The sequence below is a fragment of the Akebia trifoliata genome, chromosome 11 (genome assembly GCF_017979445.1).
Source record: "Akebia trifoliata isolate Shusen 1 chromosome 11, ASM1797944v1, whole genome shotgun sequence".
Lineage (NCBI taxonomy): Eukaryota > Viridiplantae > Streptophyta > Magnoliopsida > Ranunculales > Lardizabalaceae > Akebia > Akebia trifoliata.
Genome location: NC_141385.1, coordinates 26892506 through 26915365, shown reverse-complemented (window position 1 = coordinate 26915365; position 22860 = coordinate 26892506). Strand labels below are relative to the sequence as shown.

Genomic DNA, 22860 nt, shown 5'->3' with positions numbered 1-22860 from the left:
TTTTTTTTAGAAAAAAGTCAGAACAAAGTTACTTTTTGTTTATAGTTACTTCTAATAAGATTATCAATAGTCTAAGTTGAATTGAGTAAGATTGTTACCTTATTTCTATCTAAAGTATAAAGAAAAATCAGGGTTTGATAAACTTTTACTTCGTTATTCATTTGATTGGTTGATTAGACAAAAAAAAAAAGAACTAGGTTGAATATGTCTTGAACAACAACCATTGAATTAGACTGGGTACCTTGAAAATGACTGCTTGTTTTTCTTAAAAAAGAGTGAAAAGGAGTAGAAAAAGAAAAATTAAAAGAGCAAGAAAAATAAAGAAAAAGATCCCTTGCAATGAAAAAGAAAGAAAGATTCAAAAGAATCAAAGTAGAAAATTTTAGAATTTCAATATGGTGAAAGCCATCAAGTGTAAAAATGTGAGTGAGCTGGAATATCACAGATGAAGTCCCTTTGAGGTATTAAAGTGAACATCCACACTTCTCACTACCCCAGACTGGATGCTAAGTTTATAATTAAACCATAAGTTAATCCAATTATTTCGGATTAGTTAAAAGATTGAAACTCACTTTAGGAAATCGAATCTCTAAAGTTTCTACGTTAGAATTACTATATCTTAAAGGTCAATATAAGTCGAAGTTTTGTTATAGAGAAATAAGAGTCGAGACTCCATTCCAAGTAGTACTTTCAAATGATTGACAAATCTTAAAAAAACTTGTGTTTTTAGATAGAAGTTTTGATTTTAACCATTATTATTTCAAAAGTAGTTTCGAATTTTGTGGGTATATTCTCTGCAAATCCTCACGAGTCAAACTCGTCTACTAGGGGTAACCTAGTGGTTTAATGATTTGTTGTATTCGCTAAATGCAGTCGAGATGCCTACGAAATTGACAAATTTATTTTCTAAGGGACTAGAAAAAGATAAATTTGGGGGTGTAATCAGTGTCTCAAAATACTAATTTATTTACACTTTTCCTAGGCATTTATCTCGATTTCTGTCCTTATTTTATTAGATTAGATGAATAAGCATGTTAAGCCTCAATTTATCACATTTCATGTTATACCATGTTAATTAGGCTTAATTGAACAAAATAATTATAAATATCGAAAAATTGATCATGTGTGTTCACTGTACAGGTCAATGATCAACTCATCCAAAAGAATACAAAATCACTTAAGCAAGAGTGGACTGCAATTAAAAAGAAAAATCAAATAACTAGTCAATATTTGAGATCTGAATGTTTCTAAATCAATGTGGCATAGTCAAATATGAATGTGGTGCAGTCCACCTTAGTTGGATCGCTCTAGAATTGCTCTAAGTTGCTTCGCACGTTAGATTATACGCAAGAGTGATGACGACTCTTTTTGGATCTTTCGAGAACACCTCAAGTTTATAAAATGCATTTTTCCCAATTAGAAAAGAGTCTCTGAGTTCTTGTCCCTCCTCTTCTTCTCCCCTAATGTCCTTGAAATTTTCTCTGTAATTTTCATTTTTTAGTTAGGTTTTATTTCAGGAACTTCTGTAATTTCTCAAAGAGATAGTGTATCTTGGTTACCATGAATACAAGTATTGTTTTATTTACTTCTTCTTGTATCCTTGTCATGACTATAGGCTAGACTCCCTCCATTAGTAAGAGAAGGAAGCCTAGGAACAAGCTTTAATTTTGTGTAATTTCTTTATTTTTTTATATTTTTTATAATGTTTATAGGATTTACTTCAAAGTTTTATCCAACTCTAATGGACCAAAACTTTAGATGAATCTCTACACATCATATGCTTAACTTAGATGTTTTATGCTTATATAAGATCAAGATAGAACATACTTGAACTAGATATTTGGTGGTTGGAACTTCACACATACAGTGAGTGAAGGAGTCCTAACTATGGTGTTTTCTCAAAAAACTTCATACCATATCTTCCAACCCAAAGAGGCTCACATCAAGCTCATGAGGTTGAATGCAAATAAGGATAAACTCAAAAACAGTTTTATGTGCTAATCCTAGGTTACTCTAATCACTAATGGCTTTATCTTATATTGCTTTATTTTCTACCGACATTCATTTACTCTCTATTTTGTTTCAGAAAAATACAAGATCTAAAGTCAATTAAAAATCCATATATGCAAATATTTTCCAAATCAGCAATAATGGGAATTTGTGAAAATTATCCAAATTAGAAAATTAGGAATGTGAAATTTCAAAAATGGGTAACTTGTGAAGTTTCTAAATTAGAAATTTATAAATATATGATGAATTCCAAAATAGAAATTTATAAAAATAAACCTTGCCAAAATAGACAAATCTCAAATTAGAAATTTGCAAAACAAATTTTTTCCAAAATAGAAAGTTTCAAAAGAACATGAAATTTTCAAATTAGCAAATCACAAACCAACATGAAATTTCTAAATAGAAAAGCGTGAACCTCTTAAATTGGAAAATTACAAAAAAAATCCAAAATTAGAACTTGATGGATATGAATTTTTCCAATATAGAAAATTATGAAATTTCTGTATTAGAAAGCTCTGAATATAAATTTTTCAAAATAGAAACTTATAAACAAGAGTTTTCCTAAATAGAAAATTTATGAATGTGAGTTTCTAAATTAGAAAATCATAAAGGCACGACAGATTACAAAATTGAAAAATTAACAAAATAATGATGCATGTACCATTTTCATATGTGAAAATTTTCATATTCATCTGATTTCCAGTTTAACCAAACATGCACATATACACAATTTTTTATTTTTCAAAAATAGTCATCACTCAAAATATGCATATTCGTCAAGTGAAAAAAATGCATCATTATATGAAACCATTCTCCAATCCCCACAAATTCCTAGCCACAAAATGCAAGTCATCACAAACCCATCACACAAATCAATTCAAACATGAAATTATGAAATTATTACAAAAAGTAGAAATTTGTGTTTTAAACCCTACCTATCAAAAGAATAAAAAATGATTTCTCCCATCACTATCATAAGTCATATGAAATGAATTTGAGCACGATGATCATGGAGTTATCAAAAAATAAAAATAAACAAATACTTTCTTAACCCTAATAAAATAAAAAATAAAATATAAACTTCTCCCATCGTAAATTGACCTAAACATGATGATTATGAGGCCAAAAAATTTCATAATTCTGCTAGTAAAAGTAAAAATAAATAAATTAAAATAAATAAATAAAATCGGACTTCTCCCTTAATAAACCTTGCGATGATCACAATGTTAAAATCAACATAATATATTGATGAAAGACAAACGTAGTCACGAAAACAATAGAAAAATTTTCATCATAAGGACTAGTGTAAGAAAGAAGCAAATTAAAAAACTTACCTAGACGACGAAGTAACAACATGTTTATTCCTTTAGAAGTAATTGTAAGAGCTTGTGAATAATCACTGGGTCGTTGGCTATAAGAAGGAAAAATCTAGATGCTGCGGCTACTATGGTGGACCGAACAAAAAAACTTGCAGTCGTTGTTGCTATGAGTCGATTAAGAGAAGTCATGAAAAATGATTTTTTCTTAAAAATCGATCCGGGTGCCCATTCACACCTATTTCCAAAAAAAATGGTGGCGACTCCAAACAATGTAGCATTGAAGTTCAAAGATGAACATTCTCATGTCTATAATCAGCTGCATAGGGAAAATGGCATAACTGAAAAGATGGCAGCACATGAAGAGAACAATGAAGATTTGCCCAAACAAAGCAAATGGCTTAGTTACAAGGATCAGAGAAACATATCTTCTAATTTCTTTCTAGAAAATAAGAGATAATTTTGTAAGCGTGGGCATTACTGAGAACAACCAAGGGCACTTCAGATTGGTGTACCAAGCATAGGGAAGGTAAATCACTCCCTCAAGAAGTTTGTACAAGGCAAATCACTCCCTCATAAGACCTAAGAAAAGACCTTTACTATTATGAGATATTAATTCTGGTACGTTGTTTTGAGCTTGCTTTGACTTAGGATTGAGATTAGGATCCATATGGGGCATAATGGTTTGGTTTACAACAGTGGGAGTTTGTTGACTTGATTGACTTGAGCTAAAAGCTTGATTCTGAAGAGTTTGTGCTACTTTGGGAATATTGACCTATGCTGAAAGCATTTGACTAATAGTGGACACTTGTTCACTTAACTTGTTGAAAGCTTCTTCGGTAGTTGGTCGCTTTGTTGTAGGGTTATAAGTCATAGGCGGATCTTCATTAGCCGGAGCTATTGACTACTTTGTGAACCCCATTGTAACCACTCTAGGCCTTAATAAATACTGATAATGTGTGAAAATCCTCTTTCTTTGTCTTTTGTTCCTTGGTGGTCCAATGTTTGCTCAAATTCAGTATCCCTTGATCTATTGTGAGTCCTTGAATGAGACACAACATATTGGTATGTGGTAGCTTTGAAGTGACACGCTTGAGATATAATATCGTGGTACCTTGGTAAGAAAAAGATAAATGGACCAATATTATCAACATCTTGATAATTCAACTTTTTTTATTACAAGTTTAAGTCAAAGCAAACCCCTCTTGTGGTGGGATCGAAGGAGATCTTATGAAATTGAATGAGGGAAGGAGAACCCTAATTGCAAACTTCGATTTTTTTTTATGGATGCTAAAAGTATTGGAACTTGTAGGAACCTAATAGAATTAATCTAAGATGGCCAGCTATAAATCTTTAAGAAGTAGAACTGATAGGATTCTAAGGAACTTAGTTGACTTTTAAGAGATCCAAAAATCTTTAAGAGATCCGATTCTACAAAACAAAAGACAAATCTAAGGTCGATCTTTAAGAAATCCATACATCTTTAAAAGATCCAAGCTACGTAACAAAAGACGAAGGTGTGTACAAGGAGTAAACACGAAAGGGTAAAAAAATAAATTACCTTTTTTATATATATTTTTCACTTAAAGTGGATACAATCATACATTTTGGTGTATGTGAAAATAGAGCCACTTATTTTAGAGAAAATTACTGAAAGGGAATTAATATTTAATATTTACAAAATTAATTAATTAATTTTTTTTAAATTACCAAAAACAAATTAAATTGCTGGACAGTCCAGCTTTTAGTAACTCGTTGGAATGTCCAACGTAGTAATGTATTAAAATACATTGCTTTATTAAATATGCCCTTTGAATAATTAAAACGTTGGACTGTCTAGCATTTCAAGTTACTAAAATAGTTGTGATAATATGACTCTTTAGGTGGCATACTCAATTGACTCCTTGACGTGGACAAATTCGGGAATCATAGATCTGTACGATTTGGGATACACGATTGCACTTCCCCATAAAAAGTGTACCCCAAAGGGTACAAATCTATGGCAGTAGAATTTGTCCACGTCAGGGAGTCTATTGAGTATGTCACTTTGCAAGTTATATTATCAGGACTCTCAGGGTATATTTGGTAACACTTCTGAAGTCTGTAGTCTGAAGTCTGTTTTCTGAAATCTGAAATCTTATTCTTGAAAAGTTGTTTGTTTATCATTTTTAAAAGTTTCTAGTTACAAATAGAATTTTAAAACATAATGACTATTTTGACAATAATACCTTTTTGTAATTCTAATAAATTCTTAACCAAAAAACATAACATGTTATGGCATAATGAAATTATTCACACATTTAATTTCGATTTCTAACACATCAAACATCCTAAAAGTATTGTTTTCAATTTGAATTCATACTTAAGAAATTATATTCCAACAAGGTAATACTCAAATAATAAATAATAATTTATTTTTTAGTTAAAAAATATAGGGTTTTAAGGTTCGTATAAAAATATAGGATTTTCGAATACGAAACGAGAAAAATATGAGAGACTTTGACAATACAGTTGTAGAGGAAAAAAAGGATGAAAAAATTAAAAATAAGAATTTTAAGGTTTGTATAAAGAAAATGTAAGTGATAGAAATCAGAGTTTTGAGGAGGGTATTTTAGGAATAAAAAAAAAATTTTAATTTCAAAAGTTTCGTCCAGCGTCCCTTCATTACTAGTTCAAAACTTTTGAATTTTAGTTCTGAAATATTACCAAACACACACTTACTAAAATGTTGGTTTATCCAACTTAATTCGTTTTTGGTAATTAAAAAAAAAAAAATTTCTTTTGGGTTGTAAATATTAAAATGCTTTTGAGTTATGAATATTAAAATATTTAACTCTCTTTTAATAATTTTCGCTTAGTGAGTGGCCAAGTGGGTGGATTTGAGTGAAACACTTGTCTTTTTTTCTCACAGCGCACTGTACTAATTCCAAGTTGCCAACTTCACACTAAGACAATCTCCAACAACATGACCACGTAATCCCAACTTCGTTTCCTCGTTCAAAATCTCCACTACCAGAAAATATATATATAAATCTAGTATCCGACACGTTGCGCGTCTCTCCAGTCGGTACACGTGGCTTTGGAATTTGGAGGCCTCCTGTCCGATGCAGTGACACGTGGCTTGGGAATTTGGAGGCCTCTTGTCCGATGCAGTGACAGCGAACGTCGTCTATCTATCTTTCTATGTCTTTGAGTTGGATAACGAAGAAGTAGAAAAACTGAATGAAAGAGATGGAAGAAGTTGTGTAGAATGGGGAGCGCGAAATTGCCCGATTGGCTTCCTTCAGGATGGATTGTGGAGGTTAGAGTACGGAAGGACGGTCGCAAAGATAAGGTAATCCAAACTTTTCAACTCCAATTTATTCTTATTTCTCGCTATTTTTTTTTTCATCTCCAGAGACCAGAATTGGATCATCTTAATGTTTATGTTTAAATCTTCCAAAAAAAAAAAAAAATTAATGTTTATGTGTACCTATTGAAGTTCAGATTCAGTTATTTTTGGTGGACTATATGTGACATTCAATCAGATTAGTGTGGTTTTTCCATATAATTTTTTAAAAGAATGTGACTTTGTGTTCTCATAGGTTTGTTTCAATTTGGCTACTTCATGGGCTTGCAACATCTACTAGTGGGTTCGTACAAAAAATTTCTTCGGCATCATTAGTGAAAACCATCATCATCATTATCATCAAAAACATATCTTGGAAATTGGGTTGTTTGAACGAATTTTGTTCCTCCGTTCAGCCTATTAAAAGACATGTTTTCTGTTGGTTTATGTCCTCTTTCACTAATTAAATCAATGTCCTTTTTGGTCTTCTTATCGTTCTTTCAGGACCTTTACCTTACATGTTCCTTCTAATTAGGGTTCTTATTTGTGTTCCTTGCACAATCATCTCAATTGACTTCTCATAGTTAATCACTTGTAAGGCCTACCTCAAATTTTTATGAATGCGTTATTTTTAATTTATATTTTTGTAGACATTCCACTCATGAGTCTCATTATTCTCATCTCTTTTATGCTTTATCTATGAACATTTTCTGTTCTTAATTACCCGACGTCAACTCCAAAAGCATAGGTGACATTAGTATCATCTTAATTTTTATTTATTTTTTTAAAATTTAAGTGTGATGGGAAACCCCTTTCCCCATTTTTTTTAGTTAGTTACCATTTTCAGAGTGAGGTCTCTTCTCTTCTCTACTTTCTTTTTATTTTGGTGGCCAAAGATGCTGGACAAACATAATTTTTGGGGATAGTGTCCTATGTTATCTTGACAGAAAAAAGAAACTCCTATAACACAAATCAAACATGCATCACCTATAGCACAAATCAAGTATACATCAAACTTATAAAAGAAATAGGTAGAGACGAAGAAGAAACGTGAGTGACTTGAAAGGGCATTAAGTCCGTTGAAACATTTAGTAAAGGAGGTACCCGTTCCCATGTTCCCACCATTTTGAGCTTCCATATTGATAACTCTAGAAGATCATATTAGGGTTTAGAGAAGATGAGAAGAAGAAAATAATGGAAAAAGTGGGAGGAGTCGAATTTGACTCTCTCACTATGAACCATGGTATATATAAAACTAGAAAATAAATGAAATTACACATATGCCTTTATGGAACATATATAAAATACCGATATATCTAACATATACCCTTATGGCACATATAATCCCAACTTGTTACATAGAAAATGAACCCTATCACTTCTTTAACAATTTAGTAAATAGATCAGCAAGTTGATCTTTAGACTTGACATATGTATTGGCAATTTCACCACTCAGAAGCTTCTCACGAACAAAATGAAAATCCACCTTGATATGTTTTGTACGCTCGTGAAACACCAGATTGGAAGCTATATGCATGGTTGTCTAGTTATCACATAAAAGACTCATAAGTGTCTCTCTATTGTGAAACCGATCTCCTGGTGAAAATATCTCAACCAAATAAGTTCACCAGAAGTATGAGACATGGCTCTATATTCAGTTTTACTGTTTGCTTCTTGTTTTTCCATGATACAAGATTACCTCCTATGAAGGTACAATAGCCTGTGGTAGATTTTTTGTCTGATGGAGAACCAGCCCAATCTGCATTTGTATATCCTTCAATTTGACTATGGCCATTAGGCTTGTACAATAAACCACATCCTAGTGATCCTTCAGATAGCTCATAATACGTTGAAAAACTACCAAGTATGGCATGCTAGGTGTCTTTATAAACTGACTCACAATGCTAACATCATGTGAGATCTTTGGTCTTGTAATGGTCAGGTAATTGAACTTTCTAATTTTTTAACTTCCAACTAACCTCCTGTATCTACTGGGATTGTCAAACATATCTCTCTATTCAACTGTAAGTTTGAACTTCTGATCCACGGGGGTACTCATTGGTTTGGACTTGAGTAACCTTATCTCTTCTAACAAATCTAGCAGATATCTCCTTTGAGAGACTAATACCACTACTTGAATGAGCCACCTCAATACTAAGGAAATACCTCAATTTTTTCAAGTTCTTAGTATGAAATTATTGTTAAAGATAAGACTTCAACCTTTGTATCCCTTTGGCATCACTATCAGGCAATATAATATCATCAACATAGACTATCAGCAACACATACCCCTTTTCAATTTTATGATGGAAAACTGAATGATTTATCTAATACGGCATCATTCCAAATGCAAAAACCGCATCATGAACTTACCAAACCATGCCCATGGAGATTGCTTCAAACCATAGAGTGTTTTTTGAAGCTTATACACTTTCCCAATCTCCCTCCAACTAACGAACCCAGATGGTTGCTCTATTTACACTTCCTTATGTAAATCACCATGTAAGAAGACATTTTTAATATCTAATTGATACAAGTGCCAGTCAGACTTAGCAGCTCATGCAATCAACACTCAAACCGAAGTAATTTTTGCAATTGGAAAGAAAGTCTTAGCATAGTCAACTCCATAAGTCTGTGTGTATCCTTTAACAATTAAACGAGTTTTCAATCTATCAACTATGCCATCAAGATGAAATTTAACAAAGTGGACCCACCTACAACCAACAACATACTTCCCAGGAGGAAGAGAAACCAGATACCAAGTATCATTATGATGTAGAGGATCCATTTCATCAACCATAGTTGTTCATCCTAGGTGAGAATAAGCCTCTTGGAGATTCTTAGGAAGAGAAACAGAAGAGACAGTGGAGATAAAAGAGACAATGAAGCATAAGAAACAAAATTAGAAATAAAATGTCTAGTAATGTAATAATGGGTACCTTTGTGAATAGCAATAGGTAATTCGCTAGAAGATAAAGCAACATCTATTACCTGAACGGAAGGAGGTACCAATACAGAAGCTGGAGATGAATCTTTAGACGACAAAGAAGTTGGTGCTTGCGGTGCAGTAGTGATCCTCCTGTGATAAATTTGAAGTTGTGGAGCAAGGCTTGGTTTAGAAATAGGAACATGAACAAGTAAAGGAATACTCTCAAATGTAGTATCAACAGACAACCTAATAGAGAAGTATGGCGTAGAATTAAAAATGTAACATTAGCATAGACAAAGTGTTTGCTTAATATGGGACTATGACACTGGTAACTCTTTTGGGTACGAGAGTACCCAAGAAACACACATTTCAAACTCTTGGGATCTAACTTGTCACAAGTAGGACCCAAGTGGTGAATAAAATGAATACATCTAGAAATACAAGGAGGGAAATGAAAAATAGGACGATTAGAAAATAAAATTTGATGTGAAGAAGTACTATCAAGGATGGTAGTAGTCATATGGTTGATGAGATGACAAGCAGTAAGCACAGCCTCATTTTGATAATTTTAAGAACCTTCATCTGAAATATGAAGGTACGAGCAACTTCAAGAAGGTGACGGTTTTTACGTTCAACTACCTCATTTTGTTGAGGTTTATGAACACAAGATGATTGATGAATGATATCGTGAGACTGTAAATATGTAGTATAATGACAGAAAAAAATTCTTTTGCATTATCAGAACATAAATGCATAAAAAGTACCAAATTGGGTTCGAATTTCCATATGAAACCGTTGAAATATATTAAACAACTCAGAATGATCATTCAATAGAAATAACCATGTCATCGTTGAATAGTCATCCACAAAATTGCAATATATTTTAAACCTAAATAAGAAGTAGTTGGGGGAGGACTCCATACCTTAGAATGCACCAAACGAAAATGATCGGACTTTCTACGACTCACACTAAGTGGAAAAGACACTCGATAGTGTTTGTTAAACTGACACACTTCTCAATTAAGTGTGAAGTTTTTATTTAAAGCATGAACTAGACTCCGTAAAACACGAAGAGAAGGATGATCAAGCCGACAATGCCACTAAAAGGTGCTAAAAGATGAATGAAGAGCTGTTGGGATTGGAGCATTGTTGAGAAGATACATACCATCTACTTCACTCCCACTACCAATCATCTTCTTCATCTTTAGATCATGAAACACATAGTGAAAAGGGAAGAGTATCCCTAAATAATCCAATTTCTTAATACGTTTACTCACAGAAAGAACGCTAAATGAAAATTTAGGAACATAAAAACCGAGGACAAAGAAAGACTAGGATTGGGTTGTGAAATTCCTAACTCAACAATTTTTGAAAAAAACGCATCAACAAATTTAACGTTTTGACAAGAAGATGTAAGAAGAGATGATTACAAGTAAGAATTACTTGTCATATGATTTGATGCACCTGAATCAATGATCCAGGGGCTTGTAGAAGATAATAAACAAGTGGATACCTTGTTTGGGATAAAGTAGCAGTTGCTAATGAGTTGAAGACTAGTTTGTCATACTCCTCTCAAGAAAGGACAATGGATTTCTTCTCTGTACTTTAATAAGATGAAATAGTAGGCTACACAACATCGTGAACTAAAGATAATGATGTTTGAGGGATAACTGGTCTCTCATGAGATCTCAACAAAAGTCAATAGTGTGCCCATCCTTGCCACAATGGGTACACTTTCGGGTTCTAAAAACTCCATGGCCTCCCCTTGAATTTCTACTTCCACACATCTACCTCCATGACCACCATCACGTCCCCCATGATCTCCAAGGGTAGTTAAAGTAGAGCGATCACTCGTAGATTGACTACTATATGATAGAGTGAGTCTCTTTAGCTTGGAGAAAATAAATATTAAGAAAAGAAGATCACGACTTCCTAAAATCTGAGACTTGACTGCATCATACTCTGATCGGAAGGATGAAAGAAGATGAATAACATCTATATCCTCTCTTTGTTTTTGCATTTGAAGGATATCACTGGAAATAGGTTGATGTTTATTCAATTTTTTACGTATACACATCAATGAAGCGAAGGTTTGATTCAGAGTTTTATCATCCCGTTGTAAAGAGAAATACTGTTGAGTGATCTCATAAATTGGGGTTATATTGTTGGATCTTGAATACATGTGCCACACTCATTCCCAAATCTCCTTCGTAGTATCCAAAAATATAAAATTAACATTGATCTGCTGCTCCGTACTATTCTACAACTAAGTAACAATTTGAGCATCTTATTGTTCCCATAACTTAATGGATTTCTCATCAAGAAAATCAGATTTCACTTTGGTTACGTGAGATTTCTTACCCTTGACCTTCAAAAAAATCTCCACATCCTTCGACCACTGTATGTAATTACTTCCATTTAAGTGAATAAAAGTTATTTGAGTTCCAACCAAATCAGTAGATATATCCAAGATATTCTTTTGCTCCACGATGAAACAATTGATTGCCAAAGAATCAATAAAATTGCTCTGTAATTTTCTTGAACCGTTTTCTACTAGTAGAAAATCTCCTCGGCATAAATTTCTTATAGCCAAGATTTGCAAAAAGCCTCCAAAAAACAGAGAGAAATCTATCCCAGTGTAGTTGCAAGGTTTTAAAACCCTTCCAAACAAAATTGTAAGACTCCAAAACCCTTTCTAGATAAAATCGTAGATTTCCAGTACTTCTCAAGATGAAATCGTAGGGTACCTTGAGGCTAGAAACACATTTTGAAACTTAAGCACCACATCGTACAAAAACCAACCAATAATAATTGACGAAAATCTCTTGATCTATGATCACATTAGGGCTATTTTCCAACCATAGAAAAAATCCTCCAAATAGAGGATTTTAACCACCACAAGAATTATGGGTACAAATCAGATAAAAAAAAATCTGGTTTATACCAAGAGAGAAAAGAAGAGTGAAAAATGCGGAAGAAGTAAGAAGAGAACCAAAATCTGACCACTAGATAAGCTCTGATACCATGTAGAAGATCATTTTAGAGTTTAGAAAAGAAGAGAAGAAGAAAATAATGGAGAAAGAGGGAGGAGTCGAACTTGACTATACTATCTCACTATGAGCCGTGGTATATATAAAACTAGAAAACAAATGAAATTACACATATGACCTTATGTCACAGATATAAAATACCGATATGTCTAATAAGAACTAACCGCGAAAAGGATGAAGAATAGTAAAAACAGTACCCTAATTAAATCAACAGATTTTACTAACCGATATGTCTGGTCTTTTCTTGGGGGAAGTGATTTAGACATGCGCCTCCACATTATGGTCAATATTAGAGATACAGCCCTTGTGTTTTCAAATTGATGATGCACCCCTTGATCCTAGTTCTCTATGAGAGACCAATATAAATGATCGAAGTGCCCTTATCTTCAAGATGTAGTCAAAAACCCCCTAGATTTTCTCTCCAAAATCAGTCATCTTCAACCTTAAGATTCTAACTCCTTCAAACCTAAAGAACACGATAGAATTTTTGAAGAAGTAGAAAGAAGGAGTTTTTGGTAGAAAAATCAAGGATTTCTACAAGATATTGAAGACGAGGTTGAACACATTAAAAATAGTTTACCATAGATGTTAACAACATGAAGATGATTGAATTTTAGGGTAGACATTTTACCCTCATGTTCAACCTTAAGACTATCTCCTTCAACTTCAAACCTCAAGAACAAGATTGGATTTTTGGAGAAATAGAATAATGGATTTTTCAGTAGAAATATGAAGGGTTTTTGATAGAGGTCACCACCTTTATTCAGATTTTTAATAGATATTTATTTAATTTTAATCATTAACTCCATCTTTATTTTATTTCTATTAGGAATAGGATTGTCAAATTTATCTTTAGGTATTTAGAGTTTAATTAGATATGGATTTTTGAATTATATTATTATTCTTAGTCATATTACTTATAGATAGTAGGGTTGTAGCCCAAGATTAACAAGCTTGATGATTAATAAACTTGGGTCAATGAACTTTCAAGACTCGACCATCTCAAATCGGTAAAAACATGATACCACATGAATGTCCTTCTCTGTTAGTTAAAGTTGTTGGTTTAATTGGAAGTTCAAAATGGTGAGAATGCGGGAACGGGTACCATCTTTCCTATATGTTTCAACGAGCTTAGCGCCTTTTCGAATCACTCACATTTCTTCTTCCTTTTCTACACATTTCTTTTGTAAGTTTGATGTGTGCATGATTTGTGCTATAAGAGTTTCCTTTGTTTGTAAAGATAGCATTGGACACTATCCTCAAAAATTATGGTTGTTCGGCCACCAAAAAAATAAAAATAAAAATAAATAAAGAATAGAGCTCAATTTGAAAAGGTTGACTAACTGGAAAAATGGGGAAAGGGGTTTCCCACCACCTGTCACTCTTCAAACAAACAGACTATGTCAAAGCCAATTGACTCAAGTCCCGGTCAGCCGAATCTCGTGATTGGAGTTAATGTATATATATATATATATATCGGGACATGTTCGGCATCCCAAATTAGGGAGACCACGTTGGGAGCCAAAATTTGCCTTATCTAACTTTAAAGTTTCAAATTCGGCTGATTTCTTGTGTGGAATCTGAAACTTATAACCCCATAAAAAATGCTTTACAAAGTTGAAGAATTGTGGTCCGTCGATTTTTACTGTTAGTATCTAATCTACAAGAAGTGATGTCCAGCTTGTTGATATTTTTTTGGGGGGAGTGAATTAGACATGCCCCTCCTCATTATGGTCCATATTAGAGATGCACCCATTGTGTTTCAAACTGATGACATACCCCTTGACCCTAGGTCTTCCATGAGAGACCAATATAAATGATCGAAGTGCCCTTATCTTCAAGATGTAGTAAAAAACCCCTTTATTTTATCTCCAAAACTAGTCATCTTCAACCTTAAGATTCTAACTCCTTTAAACCTCAAGAACATGATAGAATTTTTGGAGAAGTAGAAAGAAGGAATATTTGGTAGAAAAATCAAGGATTTCTAGAAGACATTGAAGACGAGGTTGAGCACATTAAAGTAATTTACCATAAATATTAACAACATCAAGATGATTGAATTTTAGGGTAAACATTTTACCCACATCTTCAACCTTAAGTCTATCTCCTTGAACTTCAAACCTCAAGAACAAGATTGGATTTTTGGAGAAATAGAATAATGGATTTTTGAGTAGAAAAATGAAGGGCTTTTGATAAGGCTCACAACCTTTATTCCTATTTTTAATAGATATTTCTTTAATTTTGATCATTATCTCCTATCATTATTTTAGTGATATTAGGAATAGGATTTATCATAGTTATCTTTAGGTATTAAGAGTTCAATTAGATTTGGATTTTAGAATTCTATTATGATTCTAGTCATATTCCTTATAGATAGTAGGGTCGTAACCCAAGCTTAGCAAATTTGATGATTAATAAAATTGGCTCAATGAACTTTCGAGACCCAACCATCTCAAATTAGTCAAAGCATGATACCACATGAATGTCAGTTAAAAGCAATGGAGAGAAAAGTTATTAGATTGATTAGCCCTAATTAGGCTATATAAGTATTACATAAGATAACTAAAGAAGTGAAAGACTAAAATAACCCTACAGACTTATTTTAACACTCCCCCTCAAGTTGGTGCGTGGATATCAATAATGCCCAACTTGGACAAGACATCTTCAAAGGAGGTTTTACTAACACCTTTAGTAAGAACATCAGCAAGTTGTTGAGAGGTAGGGACAAAGGGAGTACAAATCTGTCCAGAAACTATCTTTTCTCTAATGAAATGACGATCAACTTCTATGTGCTTCGTTCTGTCATGCTGAACCGGATTTGCAGCTATGTTAATAGTTGATTTATTATCGCAATATAGTAAGAAGGGGACTGGCACAGGAAGACATAAATCAGCTAGTAAGATTTTGAGCCACAACAACTCGCATACTCCAAGTGCCATGGCTCTGTATTCTGATTCAGCACTCGACCGAGAAACCACATCCTGCTTCTTATTACGCCAAGTTACCAAGTTACCACCAACTTTAGTACAATACCAAGAAGTAGACCGTCTATCAGTCACTGAACCAGCATAATCTGCATCTGTCCATGCCTCAATGCGAAGATGACCATGATTGTTGAATAAAATACATCGACCAGAACATCCCTTAAGGTATCTAAGAATACGATAAACAACAGCAAGATGAGATGTTCGAGGCGAGTGCATAAACTGACTTACAACACTAACAGCATAGGCAATGTCAGGGCGTATCATAGACAAGTAAATCAATTTTCCCACAAGACGCTGATATTGGCCAATATCTGACACACTCCCCCTCAGAATCAGTCAACCTGTGATTCTGCTCAATAGGAGTATCAGCTGGACGAGATCCAAGCTGACCAGAGGCACTGAGTAAGTCAAGAACATACTTACGCTGAGAAATAAATATACCAGACTGGGACCGGGCAACCTCAATACCCAGAAAATAGCGAAGATGTCCAAGGTCCTTAATCTCAAATTGACGTCCTAAGTAAGTTTTGACCTTTGTAAGGCCATCAGCATCATCTCCAGTAAGAACAATATCATCCACATACACTATCAGAGCAATAATTTTGCCTCGGGAGTGACGCAAGAACAAGGTGTGATCAGCAGAACTCTGATGGAAACCAAACTGATGCATGGCCTTAGTGAAGCGCTCAGACCAAGCACGAGGAGACTGCTTCAGACCATAAAGAGATCGGCGAAGACGACAAACATGTGTAGGAGAAGCAGAAGGAAGAAACCCAGGTTGGACCATATAGACTTCTTCCTGAAGATCACCATTGAGAAAAGCATTCTTGACATCTAACTGAAAAAGAGGCCATCCTCGGATAGCAGCAACAGAAAGGAGAATGCAAATGGTGGTCATCTTGGCAACCGGAGCAAAAGTTTCTTGATAATCAATCCCATAAGTCTGAGCATAACCTTTGGCCACCAGACGGGCCTTATAACGAGCAATGGAACCATCCGGATTATGCTTAAGCGTGAATACCCAGCGACAACCCACAGCTTTCCTTCCAGACGGAAGAGGCACAATTTCCCAAGTTTGAGTCTTTTCAAGAGCAGTCAACTCATCAATCATAGCTGCGCACCACTCAGGATGAGCAATAGCATCTGCAACAGTAGTAGGAAGAGAAACAGCGGAAACAGAAGCAAGAAAACTCCGATAGGAGGGTGATAGTGCAGAGTCAGATATATAATTTGAAATGGGATAAGTACAAGTGCGCTTACCCTTACGAGTGGCAATAGGACGATCATCATAGGGAACAGACGGAGGCAGAGCTGGAGGCGAGGAAGCGAGCTGGTCGGACATAGAAGTGATGGTAGTATCACGTGGACGTTGAGAGTAAACCTGCAATGGAGGAGATGACGAACTGACGGGGGGTGGAGAGGGAGGAACAGGCATGGGAAGGGGAAATAAAGAAGGAAAATGATCATCAGGTGAATCTAGAGGAAACCACTCAGATTGAATGCCAACGGACCCATTATAGTAAGGAGTATGCTCAAAAAAGGAAACATCTCGAGAAATGAAACGTCGTCGAGAAGGAGGATGGTAATAACGGTATCCTTTTTGGGTAGAGGAATAACCCAGAAAGATACATTTGACGGCCTTAGGGTCAAGTTTAGAACGATTTTGGTCAAGAATTTGAACAAAACAGACACACCCAAAAACACGCGGAGGAAGTGGAAACACGGGACGATCTGGAGAGAACTTAGAGAGGGGTGTGACAAACTGAAGAACACTGGAGGGGGTCCGATTAATAAGGTAAACAGCAGTAAGAACTGCATCAGCCCAATAAGATTGGGGCACGTTCATGCCAATCGAAATGGCACGGGCTAACTCTAGAATATGGCGATTTTTTCTTTCTGATCGGCCGTTTTGCTGAGGGGTGTTAACATTGGATATTTGATGCTCAATGCCAGACTCTAAACAAAGTTTTAAGACCTCACTATAGGTGTACTCAGTACTATGATCAGAACGGAAGGTCTTGATGGTACGACCAAATTGGGTTTGAATCATAGTAAGAAATTGCTTGAAGATCCCATAAACCTCACTCTTTGTGTTTCATAAGATAAACCCAAGTGGTACGACTGTGATCATCAATGAACAAGACAAAATAGCGAAAACTAAGAGTGGATGTGACGGGGGAAGGACCCCACACATCAGAATGAATTAAGTCAAACATAGCAGGTATAGTAGGATTCATACTCATAGGATAAGAAGAACGCACATGTTTAGCTAATTGACAAGTTTCACAAGAAAAATCAAGCACATTGTTATTATTAAATAAATTAGGGAACATGTGTTTCAAATATCCAAAAGAAATATGGCCTAAGCGTAAATGCCAACGCATTACAAACTAATACTACTAAGCTGATGAGCAGAATGAGTGCTAGGGGAACTGGGAACATCCAGGAGATACAATCCATTCACTTCATGTCTAGTGCCAATCGTCCTCTTCGACTCCAGATCCTGAAAGACACAATGAGAAGAATAAAAGGTTACACTGCAGTTCAAATTTTTGGTAAGACTACTAACGGATATCAGGTTAGTAGTAAGTTGAGGAACATGTAGTGTGTTAGTTAAGGATAAAGAGGATGTAACAGGTAAAAGACCTTGACCAGCTATGGAAGACAAAGAACCATCAGCCAGGCGAACCTTGCGATAACCAGAGCAAACACTATAGGTTTGAAATAGGGAGGACATACCGGTCATGTTATCTGAGGCACCAGAATCAATGATCCATGGTGAGGAAGTGGTGGAAACACTGTGTGCAGATGCAAAGGTACCTGAGTGAGCAAAGGTAGAAACCGGCTGAGATGAAGTCTCTATCTGATTGAAGAATTTTCTGAACTTGTCAAGCTCCGCTTGGGATAGAGATACCGAGTCTGATGAGGATGTAGTAACTGAAAGAGGTGCTGAATCAGTAGTTGACCGAGAAACTATATGAGCTAAAGATCGTTGAGATTGTTTACGTTGCTGATTAGGATGACCATGAAGTGCATAACATCGAGCCTTCACATGATCCAACTTTCCACAATGATCACACTTATGTCGTTGACGGGTAAGCATAGACCCACTGGGGGGTTGTGTAGAAGATAGGCGAGTAAGCATAGCAGAATGATTCCCTGAAGAATGAGGTAGGACAGCTGCACGACGACTCTCATCTGTTAAGACATATGAATAAGCAGTCTGTAGCGACGGAAAGGGATCCATATTCAATAAATGAACTCGCGCATACTCAAATTTGTCCCGGAGACCTGCTAGAAACTGAAAAATCCGATTCTTATCCAGAATTGACGAATATAATGTCTCATCAAGAGGGTCCTTCCAAGCATAGGATGAGGAATAGAAAGTCAGCTCTTCCCACCGAGCACGTAGTTGTGAGATATAAGTGGTAACTGAAGAGTCTCCTTGGGAAAGACGAGAAATCTCACGCTCCAAATTGAAGATCCTGACATTGTTCTGACGTTGTGAGTAAATACTCTTTACAGAATCCCATATCTGTTTTGCTGTCAAGGAAAACATAAAACCAGCCGCAATGTGTGGTTGCATAGAAGTAACCAACCAAGAACGGACCATAGAATCATTAGCAAACCAATGGGAGTAAGAACTGTCAGTTTGTGCAGGTTGTTTGTCTGTCCCAGTGAGGTAACCGATTTTCCCTTTTCCACCAATGAACATTTCAACTGATCTTGCCCAAAGGAGATAATTAGGACCATCTAATTTTACGGTAGTGATCTGAATACCTGGAAAATCGGTTGAGTTAGAGGGAAGACCACCCGATCCATTACTAGTACCAGTGATTGAGGAAGAAGACGTCTCGGAAGCCATCAAAGATTATATGTGCTTGAGTTTGAAAAAGAAACTGATCGCAGCACCCTAAAGGTGGCAATACACGATCGTAAGAGGCGTGGAAGATGATTAAACACTATTGTATGGGACCCGAACAACCATCAAATCAATGGTAGGACACCAAGGAGTGGTTCTGCCGTTGTCGTAGGCCTCAACTAGGGGTCCAGGTGCTGTTATGTGCCCCAGAACTTCCCAAACAGCAACCTGCTGTTGTTGTACCCCACTAAAGATGGCCTGACAGCCACAAAAAACTAGCAACTGTCGTTGTTGCAGCCTTCTAAACAGCACCTGCTGTTGTACGTAGCTCAATAATCAGCCACCTGCTGTTGTCGCAGCCCACCAAACATGCACCTGCTGTTGCCGCAGCCCAATAAACAGCATCAGCTGTTGCTGTAGCCCACTAAACACCCAACTGCAGTTGCCACAGCCCACTAAACAGCCAACTAATATGATTAAGGGTGTCTACACTGCTGCCATAAGGCTTCAAGAAGATTTCAAGGCCCTATCACATGATGTGATTAGGGTGTGGAGCAAACAACCCCCATAGGGGTGATCTAGTTATTGAAGTCGAGAGTTGTTGACGATAGGTTTAAGGAGGAAGAGGACTATGAGGTTGTAGCAAGAAGGAAGGGATGGGAGAGAGGGAGGGGCCGATGGAGCCTAGGCTCTGATACCAAGTTAAAAGCAGTGGAGAGAAAAGTTATTAGATTGATTAGCCCTAATTAGGCTATATAAGTATTAGATAAGATAACTAAGAAGTGAAAGACTAAAATAACCCTACAGACTTATTTAACAATGTCCTTCTCGGTTAATAAAAGTTCCTAGTTTAATTAGAGCATTGTTTTCACTGTTTTTTATCCTCTTCTCGGTTAGTTATCACTATGGAAGCTCAAAATGGTGAGAATGCGGGAATGGGTACCTTCTTTACTAAATGTTTCAATGGGCTTAATGCCCTTTCAGGTCACTCATGTTTCTTCTTCCTTTCCTACCTATTTCTTTTGTAAGTTTGATGTGTGCTTTATCTGTGATATAGGTGATGTATGCTTGATCTGTGCTAGAGGATTTTTTTTTATCTGTCAAGATAGCATAGGACACTTTCCCCAAAACTTATGTCTGTTCGACACCTTTGTCCAACAAAAAAGAAAGCAAAAATGAAGAGAGCTCATTGTGAAAAGGATAACTAACTAAAAAAATAGGGAAAGGGGTTTCCCACCATGTATCTTCTCTTCAACCAAATAGACTATATCAAATCCAATTAACTCAAGTCTCGATCAGCCCAATCTCGTGATTGGAGTCAATATATATATATATATATATATATATATATATATATATAGAGAGAGAGAGAGAGAGAGAGAGAGAGAGAGAGAGAGAGAGAGAGGGACATGTTCGGCAGCCCATATTAGGGAGACCACATTGGTAGTCAAAAATTTTCTTATATGGGTTAAAAGTTTTGGATTGGGCTTATTTTTTGTGAGGATCATCTCTATGGTGAGGAGATCATCCTCACATAAAATCAGTCCAATCGGAAACTTGTAACCCCCATCAAAAGTGGTTTACAAAGTTGAAGAATTGTGGACTGTCAATTTTTACGTTAATTTGTAAACCACTTTTGATGGGTTTAGAGGTTTTAGAATATGCTGAGTTTTTGCAAGGATGATCTCCTAACCATAGAGATCATCCTCACAAAAAATCAGTCCAATCTGGAACTTTTAATCCATATAAGACAAATTTTGGCTCCCAACGTGGTCTCGCTAATGTGGGCTGCCAAACAGGACCCATAAATATATATATACTACATATACTGTCTTGGCAATACTTATTCTGAAGTCCTTGGGAACCAAATCCATTTTCTAAAGTAATTTTTTTTGTGTGGACTGTGGACTCCCTCTCTCATCTCTTCGACAACACCACTTGAGGAAACTATTGAACATATGGTTCATTTCTGTGTCTCAAAGAATTTACAGTAAAAAGAAGTTTTGTATTCCTTAACTATCAATAATTTCTTCTTAATGTTTTAAGGGATATACATTGATACTGACAGATGGATGGCTTTGGAATGGACTAATGGCATTATTTTACTAAGGATATTGCTATTGAAGTATTTGGGCTTTTGTTGTGGAAGTTAGAAACAGAGGAAGATGTGCTAGAGGATGTGCTAGAGCAATAAATTATTATTATTATTATTTTTTTTGAGACTTCTTGTGTCTATATTTCCCTTCTTGGATGATAAACTGTTTCTCAAATCAGTTAACCAAGTTAACTCCTCTAGTCTAGACATTACATGTGCCTATAATTTTGTAAGATAAGTGGTAAGAGTCAACTTTGTGTAAGCAAAGTCTCGGTGACTAATTATGATTCAAACAGTTTTGGTTTTCTTAGCCAACTTGACATCTGACAGTAAAATACAAACACAAAATGTGGTCTTTTAGCTGACCAACGTTTCCCTTCAATTTGGCAACAATTTTCTGTATCTTTTTTCATAGTATTGCTTATGGCTACTGTGGGGACAAAGTTTGGGATTCATTATAGGCCTTAATATATATTCCCACAATCAAATCTCAATGTTCAAAGATGTACATTCAAATATTCAATCATACATGCATAAAAGTCAAGGAGGGAAAGAAGAACAAGAGAAGAGGGTTATGTTTGTTAATGATTGATCAGCCAAACTGGTTACTATATCCCTTGGCTCAAGATAGAGACACACACTTCACTAATCGTTGTAGGAATAGAGACCTTTCATAACAAGCTGTGGCTTCTTGGCCTTTCCCTTCTCCATGTGAGATTTAATAGAAAAATAAATGGCTCCATAAATAACATTCATTCCTTCAATTAAGGGAATTTCCTTTCCAATTTGATTACCTGGTCATCTTCCCTGTATTAAAATGTATTCTAATTTCCTGATTTTCTTCCTTATCTTGTATTGTAAATGGACATCCTTGATTGGAAAGTGGGATGCCACGACCTCGGGCTATGTTTTATCGGACCCCACAACATATGTTGATAGACCTTGGATTCATGGCGACCATCCTCAATCTTTGTAAATTTTCCCCACACATTGTTTTTGATAAATTAAATCTTCCTGCACATCTTCAAGTGTTGCATGGCATCTTACGATTAAATGCCCATTTGTGTCCTTACACCAAGCCTCCACTCGGAGGTGGAGCATAGAGTAACCGTGGCCACCTTCGAGAAAGTCAATTCTCTTCGTAGAACACAGTGAAATGATTTTTCTCCCTTGACCTTCGTGCACCACCTCCGAGAATGTCAATTATCTTCACTGGACACTATAAAAAGCGTTTGCTTCCATTTCATATATGAATACAACACTAGTTTTTTCACTAGCTTTTT

At 35.6% G+C, this 22860-nt stretch overlaps 1 protein-coding gene across 9 annotated transcripts in view; it reads left to right on the top strand.

Annotated features, from left to right (window-relative positions):
- Positions 1-6290: 6290 nt before the first annotated feature.
- Positions 6291-22860, top strand: part of LOC147391187 (methyl-CpG-binding domain-containing protein 13-like) — a 31551-nt gene continuing 14981 nt past the window's right edge. For 2 of the 9 annotated variants that reach the window (XM_086458613.1, XM_086458605.1), the window contains exon 1: positions 6292-6660. Coding sequence is in view for 4 of the 9 variants with exons in the window: in XM_086458605.1 (XP_086314731.1) it covers positions 6577-6660 (84 nt within the window). In the remaining 5 variants the exon portion in view is untranslated. Of the gene's footprint in view, positions 6661-6910; positions 6959-7158; positions 7249-22860 lie in introns of all 9 variants that reach the window. The other 7 variants (XM_086458612.1, XM_086458610.1, XM_086458609.1 and 4 more) reach the window with 6 other exon arrangements.